The 9,860-nt window shown below is 39.9% G+C and overlaps 1 protein-coding gene across 1 annotated transcript; it reads left to right on the forward strand.

Moving 5' to 3' along the window:
• The first annotated feature begins 146 nt into the window (after positions 1–146).
• On the forward strand, positions 147–6,395 carry LOC131431699 (uncharacterized). Its single transcript, XM_058597558.1, has one exon. It carries the CDS (start codon positions 2,095–2,097, stop codon positions 3,514–3,516), a length of 1,422 nt encoding a protein of 473 aa, XP_058453541.1. The 5' UTR covers positions 147–2,094; the 3' UTR covers positions 3,517–6,395.
• The last annotated feature ends 3,465 nt before the right edge of the window (positions 6,396–9,860 follow it).

A 9,860-nucleotide genomic window follows, 5' to 3' on the forward strand; every position in this document is an offset into this window, starting at 1 on the left:
AGTTGCACGAATTCGGTATCGTACGCTCACGGAGCACGGTTCACTCTCTCTCTCGCTCTCCAATTTTCCGCAACTTTGCTGCTGCTGCTTGGCTTGATGGCCGTGACGGACTGGTCTTCGTGTTTAGTATGCGTTTGTATTGTGTCCCGAAATGAATTGAAATTGGTCTCGTCCGTGCTGCCGTTGACGGATTTTTTGAACCCAAAGAGTAGTGTGTTTTGCAGCCAAAAGAAAGCATCCTCTCAAGGGCCAGTGAATTAGCCATATATACACTATTATCGGTTTTTGGGCCCTGCGGTGGACAATCGTCGACACTCGCAACGGTGTAAAATTGGCGTTTAATGTGGATTGATGTGTTAAGAATAGCGAAGAAAAACAACACTCGCTGTTTGATTTCGGGGAAGACACGGTATAAGATATGTAAAATTTTAAGTTTTCTTCCTTGAATTTTGGAGGAGCAGATTGCACACGGAAGAAACGAAAGAAGAAGCAGACAGAGTAATATCAGCAGCAGCAGCAGCGCTAGCGACAGCAGAGGAGAGGTCTCGTTTCTCTCACTCCCGCACTCTTTCAAGTGCTGTTTTTTCGGTTCCTTCTCTCGGGTCGCAGTAGAAAAATATGTGTGTTTTTAACGTAGATTTTTTCGGTGTGCCCTTGCCCGAGCAGAGCCTAGGCCTTCTACACTGAGCCCTCCGAGTGTTTGAATGAATGGAGAATTTCTACTAGAAGAAAAAAAATAATCAAAGTGCTATTTTGCTCTTTCTCTGGTGTGGTGTGTCCCATTGGTAACTACTGCGTGGAAAGCGCAGCCTGCCTCGATGCCGATCGCTCGAGGTGCAAATGATTTATGAGAAGGAACGAGCGAAAGGAATTAGATGAAAAAGTATGGTCGAAACGAAATATTGAGTGATTTTTACAAGTCGCGACACCCGCGAGCGCTATGAGCTGTGCTGTCGGTAAACGTGTTTCGGTGTATTTATATTTTCGCGTCTGAAGCAGGGAAGAAAAATGAAAAATTGTCTCTGATCAATTTCCCATCACATTGTTGTTCTAGTGGGAGGTGGAGCGAGCAGTTGTTGTGGAAGAAAAGTTACTGTGGAAGTCGACGGGTCAGAAAGGAGAGAAAGTGCGAGCGAAGAAGAGTGCGCACAGTGTGGTTTTCGTTTTTCGAAATAGCTCTATAATTGAGAGAAAGAAGAAGACGAGGGAAGTGAGGCTAAAACGGAGAATCTGGTTGCAAGTGAAAAAAAAGTATTAAAAAACGTACACATAAGAATCGTTTACCGTGCGGGAAGAAGCCAAGTTTCCTCCAGAAGTATGTGAAGCAAAGAGAAATGCAAATGAACAATCAATATCTTCTGGTACGTTAACGTCGGGAAGTTGCTATTGCTCCTCGGACCAAGTCCTAGTCATTGAGTGAACCGAAGAAAGAAGAAAAAAAAAATTACGACCATTATGGTTTATTGCCATATTATATACTAAGGCATGAAGTGAGTAATAATATTTTGATTTTTTGTCCCGAGTGCTTTACTGCTACCAAGTGCGGAGAGTGCGAAAGTATGGAATCCTGAGGATTATTCATTAATCACGAAGACAAGTCAGATATGTTTCTTTCGCCGGACTGCTGTGAGTGAGGAGTCTAGGAATGAAGTGCGTTAGTATGTTGCAGTGGTGAAAATCGTCCGAGACCACCATATTCCGTAGACAGATATCTTAACCGAAAAAAAAACAACAAGAAAAACAGACACTGACAATGTAAGTGGCTGATGGTGCTACTTCTTGGCTTTTTGTGGTCTGCTTTTCTGGATTCATCGTCGTGTTCGCCGTCGTCGTCGTCGTCGTCATCTTTGCCGTCGCCGTTGTGATATCGAACGAGTTCAACATTAGTTTCAGACTGGCAAAAGCAGACACAATCAACCAGTTCCAAAGTTGGAAAGTTTAGCAGGCCTACATAAATTTGAAGAAAAGAGACACACATACACCGGTGAAGGCAGTGATCAGAGGTTCAGTGGTTGGTAGATAATTTGAATAGAATAGTGATTCTGACAATTGGGCAAAAAATTGGCGGAATCTAGCATCAGGCAGCGATATTTTATGCTTAACAGAATTGGCCTACGGATTCCTGGGGTGGCAGACCATGCAAACAAGATGAACAAGTACAGCAGAACGAAGGTGATCAACGGTGATGTCACCGAAGTGAATCGTCACCACCAACGACAAACCGCTACCAACAGCATAACGACGAAGCGGCGAAAATACAGGCTGCTGAATACGCGGCTAAAGCTACTGCCAAGCATTCAAACATGTTCATATCTAACCCTGGGGATGATTGTGTGCATTCAGCTGCTGATGATGCCCACCGTGTTGCACTGTGCCAAAACTTTCTACATGCACTGGAATACGACAAACAGCATATTTCGGATCGACAACACCGATCACATCATCGACGTGAACAAGGGCAACTCGGCCTTCGAATATGACCAGGTTCATATCATCTGTCCTGTGTACGAGCCGGGAACCTTTGACAACGAGACGGAGAAGTACATCATCTACAATGTGTCGAAGGTGGAGTACGAAACGTGCCGGATCACGAACCACGATCCGCGCATCATCGCAATCTGCGACAAACCGAACAAACTGATGTTCTTCACTATCACATTCCGGCCATTTACACCGCAACCCGGTGGTCTAGAGTTCCTACCAGGGAATGATTACTATTTCATCTCGACCTCGTCGAAGGACGATCTCCATCGGAGGATAGGTGGTCGATGTTCCACCAACAATATGAAAGTAGTATTCAAGGTTTGCTGTGCCGACGATCAGCACCCGCATCCAAACATAACGTCTAGTAATAATAATATTCCTTCGTCGACGTCGATCGACGGTGGCAGTTCGTCGGGTGGTAACGGTAACCCAGTTAGCGGTAGCAGCGGTGTATCGATCAACACCAATGCTAGCGGATCGTTGGACGGTTTCGATCCGTCCACGAGGTTACTGCCATCGTCAACGGTGAACAGTAGCCAGGGCAACATCGTGCAGAGCACGGTTAACTGGCCGGTGTGGAACGGTGGCCAACAGCGACCGGTTCCGTCGACTCCATCGGTCAACAACAACAACAACAACAATGGTGGCAATGGTCGACATCAGCATCACTACACCCAATCACCGCCGAGGACGGCAATCAACAACTATAACTACGGTGGCAACAGTGGAAGCGGCTCTGGTGCTTATAGTAATAGTAATAATTATAATAACAATCCACCGTCCAATGCACATCAGAACAATAAGCCGACGAAGAAGACGAACGAGTACGACAAACACCCGAACGAGGTCGTCAAAAACGAGGAACTCACCTACAACAATGCGGCCACGAGGACCAACCCCCGAGGTTTGCTAGGATTAGTAGTATTAGCGATCTGTCTGCATCTTCTGCCATTACTTAGTGGCTATTGCAGCCGAAGCAGTAGTAGGCTAAGTGTAACAGGGTTGCCAAATTCGTTGCCATTGACGAGATAGCACGGAAGCCGATTCCTTACGCGATGCTAATCATGACATACTAGAACACTCATATACATATATGGAAGAAAAAAAATTACACACACACACACACGCAGACACAGCAAGAAGACACATTTGTAATACGAGACTCTTGGATCTGTTTTAATAATTATTTTTCTGCTAGCAGCCGGAGGAAGGATTACTCCCAACTCCGCACACACGAAACATTCAACGATACTTGTAAAACAAGCGAGAGTCCGAAGCGTAAGTTGTATCCTTGTTCATACATAGAGCAAACCCGAAAACAAATATCTAATAGTCCTTATAGTGTGTAGTAGTGAGTGATATTAATTTAAAGAAACAGAAAAGAAAAAAAAATAAACAACACACAACAAGGCAAGGAATCACACATTTTAATAAAAGATGATAAACCGAAGACTGAGAGATTTGACACCGCGGGCGTAATGAAAATTCGGACGACGCGACTAACCACTAAACAAACAAAACAAAAAAGCATCCTGTTACACGAAATACTTGTTAGTCGGTAGATCTGAGGACTCTGAGGTAGGCGAATCGGCCGGAAATCCGTTCCATTCCTGTGTTCCGTGGCTCTCTGCAATGTGCCAATTTTCATTGCATCTTTTTTTTCAAAAGATTAAGGTATTTCAATTTTGACTATCTAGTCTGCAAAGCAGAGCAGCATCAAAAGAAGCAAACAACAACAATCCTGTCCGACGACGACGATGATGATTTTGGTTGCAATTTTACAATTAGAAAAGCCCGTACATCGTGACTGTGGTATGGGTCTTTTCGGTCAGATTAAAACTGAGATCCTAGGCACTTGCGTGCGGTCGGAGGAGGAGGTGGGTCATCATACTGCCACTGGCAGAGTGCAGTTCCGGTTTCGCAACGAGAGAAAATTCAAATTTTTCGGATATCTGCTTTCCCTTTGTTTTGCTACCGTATGTTTTTTTTATTTTTTGGTTCTGTTGTTGTTTTCATTTCGGCAGTGGGTTGCTGCCGCACGCCACCCGTCAACTACCCGTGGTAGCCTGGCTGTCTGTTTATCTGACGGATGGACGGATGGACGGCATGACGAGGCGGTCCGGCTTCCAATTGCAATCAATTCGGTTGCCGGCTTGTCTATCCGTCAGTCAGTGTCAGTGTGCTTCGGCTGGTTGGGAGGCTGTCTACGTGTGTTATCAGGTTTATGAGTGGCTGCACTTCCCTGTGTACTCACCGTCGGGACGATTTGACGTTGGATTCCGTGCATGGCTGTGTGGGTTATTCTTTTTTTTTCGTGTGGGGAGGGGGGGTTTCTACGTGACAAAGGATAGAGCGGTTCAGGCCGGGAAAGGTGCGAATTTGTTGGTTCGAAATTTGTGGGTATATTTTAATTATGGTAAAGCTAATTTTGATTTTAAATAAAGTGCGAAAATATTTCGATCGAGCATGTTTTTAGCATGTTTTCATCCCAAAATTGATTAGGAAATAGAATACATATTCTTTTTACGATGTTTATTCGAATAATGATTTTTTGTGTAGTTATAAAGCGACTCAAATCTGTTTTAAAAATGAAACTTGAATTGCAACCAGATATTATTGGTTTTCTAGAGGAACTTGATTGCACAAATTATCTTGCTACAAAGATAATAGCTTTGTAGCTATTATTAGGCATATATAATTACGAAATTTCTCTCTGTTAGTAAGCTCAAATAACTCCTGTATTAAATATATGTCTCTGAGCATACAGTATTGGAATAATTTCAAGTGATGAATGTCATGCCATATCATGATAAAAAAAACTTTGAATCTCAATCTTCAAACACTTATTCTTCTACTTTTGATTTGTAATGTCACCATACAGATTCAAATTGAAAACTTATTAAATTTACTGCCAAATTACAAGAAAAATGTCATTGTGTTTCGACACTGTTATCGAAATTTATAGAAGCTAGCTAGCTGACCCGTCGAAATTCGAACTCGCCCAAACATTATTTGTGAGGATTTATGTTTTCGGACAGCAGAATTGTTAGACGACTAAGTGGTTAACGTTTTTCTCCATTATTTTTCTGATTACTGAATTTACAGTTCGGCTGAAAAGTTCGTATCGTTTAATAGAAACACACTTTTTTTTTGCCAAAATTCGTTTTTATTATTCAACATAATTGCCATCAGACGCGATACAGCGATTATAGCGATCTTCCAACTTTTCGATACAATTTTTGTAGTACGATTTGTCCTTTGCCTCAAAGTAGGCCTCAGTTTCAGCGTTTACCTCTTCATTGCTTCTAAATTTTTTACCAGCGAGCATTCTCTTGAGGTCTGAGAACAGGAAAAAGTCACTGGGGGCCAAATCTGGAGAATACAGTGGATGAGGGAGCAATTCGAAGCCCAATTCGTTCAATTTCAGCATGGTTTTCATCGACTTGTGACACGGTGCATTGTCTTGATGAAACAAAACTTTTTGCTTCTTCAAATGAGGCCGTTTTTTGAAATTTCGTCCTTTAAACGTTCTAATAACGCTATATAATAGTCACTGTCGATGGTTTTTCCCTTCTCAAGGTAGTCAATGAAAATTATACCATGCGAATCCCAAAATACAGACGCCATAATCTTACCGGCCGATTGTTGAGTCTTTCCACGCTTTGGGTTCGGTTCATCGCGTGCAGTCCACTCAGCTGACTGTCGATTGGACTCCGGAGTGAAGTGATGGAGCCATGTTTCGTCCATTGTTATATATCGACGAAAAAAATCGGTTTTATTTCGATATAACAGCTCCAAACACTGCTCAGAATCATCAATTCGTTGTTGTTTTTGATCGATTGTGAGCTCACGCGGCACCCATTTTGCACAAAGCTTTCTCATATCCAAATATTCGTGAATAATATGTCCAACACGTTCCTTTGATATCTTTAGGGTGTCAGCTATCTCGATCAACTCCACTTTACGGTAATTGAAAATCATTTTGTGAATTTTTTTCACGTTTTCATCGGTAACAGCCTCTTTTGGACGTCCACTGCGTTCATCGTCTTCGGTGCTCATATGACCAGTACGAAATTTTGCAAACCACTTACGAATTGTTGCTTCGCCCGGTGCAGAGTCTGGATAACACTCATCAAGCCATTTTTTGGTATCGGCGGCACTTTTTTCATCAAAAAGTAGTGTTTCATCATCACACGAAATTCCTTTTTTTCCATTTTTTTCACAATAACAAAAGTAGCTTCACTCAAAATGCAATATCTCACAAACTAATAATCAGACAGCTGTCAAATTTATACACGTATCTTTTGAAGGTTGGTACTAACTGAAAATGGTATGGATTTAATTCTAGTGGCGCCCTCTCATAGAAACGATACGTACTTTTCAGCCGACCTGTTACAATTAACGGAATTTGACACACATTCGCTTTACCTCAAAAACGAAATATCATTAAAAATCAATGTGAAAATGTGAAATACTTCGGTTACTCAAAAATCGAACAAATGCACAGATTGTCATCTCATCCTTTGACTCAATGCACTGAACAGAGATCGCTCTTTAATGGCTTCGACGTAAAGGATATCAGGTGCCTATCTTCCCATCGGTAATTGATAAAAAAGCTCAATAACCAGAATTTTTTTATAGATAAGCTTAACGCAATGTTGAAGAGTTCCTCTTCTAGAGTTATTAATTCGGTGGAGTAGGATATACATATTTACAATTTGTATTTAGTCCAAGTAACCAAAAGTTCGTAAAAAAAGATTTGGCTTAATCGGCATACAAAACATTCTGAACAGTCCGTTTTTAAGACGTTTCTCATACTTGAATGTTCACCCGACGAAACAGAACAAACTTTGAATCGGTTTTTTACGCAGCGAGAAAGTTTTCTCAGGAGCATATTCTGTACGTTCAAGTTGCCAAAAAGTGCCACGCGTAATTCAGAGCTCTAGTAAAGTGGCTATTTGTGGAATTTGAATTTGAACATTCTTCAAAGAATATGAAGCATAAAATGGCAATCTCAATCTATTGTGGTAATCATCTTGAATTGCCACTTATAGTGTGCGCTTAGTCTAATCAAAATCGTTAGAAAGCAAAATCAGGGTAAATCTCTTAGTTCGGCCTTAGCGCTTCTACAGCAAAATCTTTTCATTGATTCATTCCAAAATTTTATGATTCGTCAAACTCACGCCCGCGATGATTGATACTATTCATCTGACTCCATTGAACACAATTCATCAACTGGTAAATATCAGAACTTTTTCTCTTGCCTACAGTGGCTTTTTAAGAACAGTCATATGCATTCCGTCGTTGAGTCATTTGGCAAGCAATAATTTTGATACACAATTAAGCACGTAGCACGTCCATTGTCCATACAAAACAACTTTATGGATTTTTCCCACTTTTCCGGCGAATTTTCCTAATTTTTTTTATGTACAAACTCGGTGGGTGTAGAAATTAATCAAACAAAAAAAGATTCATGTAAATCCGTCCATCCGTTCTGAGGTGATGCGATTACAAAAAATGATCTCTGCATTTTTATGGATATAGATTTTTGTATTTTTTTTTACCAACGAGAAAAAGATCGAAAAATGGTTGAATAATATTCATTCCCAAGTGGGGGAGTTCGAACCTACATACCCTTTCCAATATGTGAAAGTGCTCTGGCATTGAGCTACTCAGGAGATGCTAGCGAAATCATGATTCTGAAGAATTATGATGAAAATTCATACCATTTCCGAATACTGTTTTCAACTATACAACTATACAAAATTTGACCGATTTATTTCCTTCTTAAACCTGGCAAAGGCATTTTTATTCAGTCTTTTTACCAACTAACTGAAACTGACATGTATCGGCTTGCTGGTTCTATTACTCGTCAATGATATACAGCCGTGATTCCCAAACTGATCCCTACAACCCACCACTGGGCGCTAGCTCATTTTTAGTGGGCAGTAAACTTTCAATGGTCAACAAGTGCGTAATGAGACGTATATTGTGGGCTATGAAGCCTTTTGAATTCTTAACAAGCTTATCATGATTTGTGGGTGGATTACTAAAAAAAATCTTTGAGTTTCAAACAATTAAAGGTAATGCATAGAGTAGTAAGCCTTCCAATTGACGTGAGACTCATTAGCTTTCAAAGAGTAATTATTACCGTCGTTTCAATGTCCTATTTCACTTTATCATGGTATTTTATCGAGTGCAAGATTCGACATAGCGTACATAGCATATTTCTACGCTTATTTCCATGAAGTCAACTCACAAATGGAATGCAACCAGGTTAATCTCTTTATGACTAAAGTAGCATTTACATGAAAACATTTTAACATAAACGCAACCCCAGCAAGGAGATTGCACAATTTTCAAATCTCTTCCTACAACAGGCAAAAAATGATGATCTGCAAAAACTACTTGTACTTTTTATACCATTTCCTACTAACATGGATCCAGATCCTGTTTGATCTCGATTTTTTCATTTTTCATTTTTGTATGAAGTAAGTACAATTATTTCAAAAATATCCTAGGCGTATTTTGGAAACGGTGGATAATTTCGGCTAGTTTTTTCTCATCTTTGAGTATTTGTCAATTATTATTCCTTCGCAATTGATCAAGGCTTGAGGTGTGGTATACTTTCGAGATCAGAATTAGTTATAAAGATTACTCAAATTTAACATGAATCTAAACCAATAAATCAACAAATCACGATGTCAAAGTTATTCATCGTCTGTGCCAAGTTTGGTAAAGTACAAATATAAAACTAATTAGCTTCTATTGTGAGCTGAATCTTCTATTGAATCAATAAATCTGGAATTAGTTGCGAAAACTAGTTGTATGAGACTATCTGCTTTTAAATCTATGTCTTACAGAAAAAAAACTATTAGAATAGATCTTATGTATCTAGACAGAGATTTTTTCTCATGTGTTTCTAAGTCACACGACGCTGCATTGAAAACTACACACGATACCTATCTTTTTAACATAACCCCATGAAAAAAATATACACGACAATGATTAATGAAATGAAAATAGCGAAATGTGCTAGCTTCAGAAAAAAAACATTTTGTCAATTGAACTAATCAAGCCGTTTCCCCTCAATCGTGTATTCTGTTATCCAGCTGGGAGAGATTTGGTGTGTCCGTTCTGTTATTTTCCTAGCCTAATGTTATGAAAATAACGGGTTGCTTCTCGTATAATCTAGTAGGATACGGGAGAAATCCAAAAAAAGATTTCTTAAAGTTGTTGTGTTATTTTTTTTTTGAAAATTAAATCCTATATTTCTTAAAAAATCACCTTTTAGGTTCTTGAAAAAAAAATCTTTATGTATTTTATGTAGTCAACTGTTTCTAGGTAAACGAAACTAAATTGTTTCTGAAACTAGC

The sequence above is a fragment of the Malaya genurostris genome, chromosome 2, assembly GCF_030247185.1.
Source record: "Malaya genurostris strain Urasoe2022 chromosome 2, Malgen_1.1, whole genome shotgun sequence".
Lineage (NCBI taxonomy): Eukaryota > Metazoa > Arthropoda > Insecta > Diptera > Culicidae > Malaya > Malaya genurostris.

Coding starts and splice junctions, on each gene's coding strand:
- LOC131431699 (XM_058597558.1), top strand. CDS start 2,095: ATGCTTAACAGAATTGGCCTACGGATTCCTGGGGTGGCAGACCATGCA.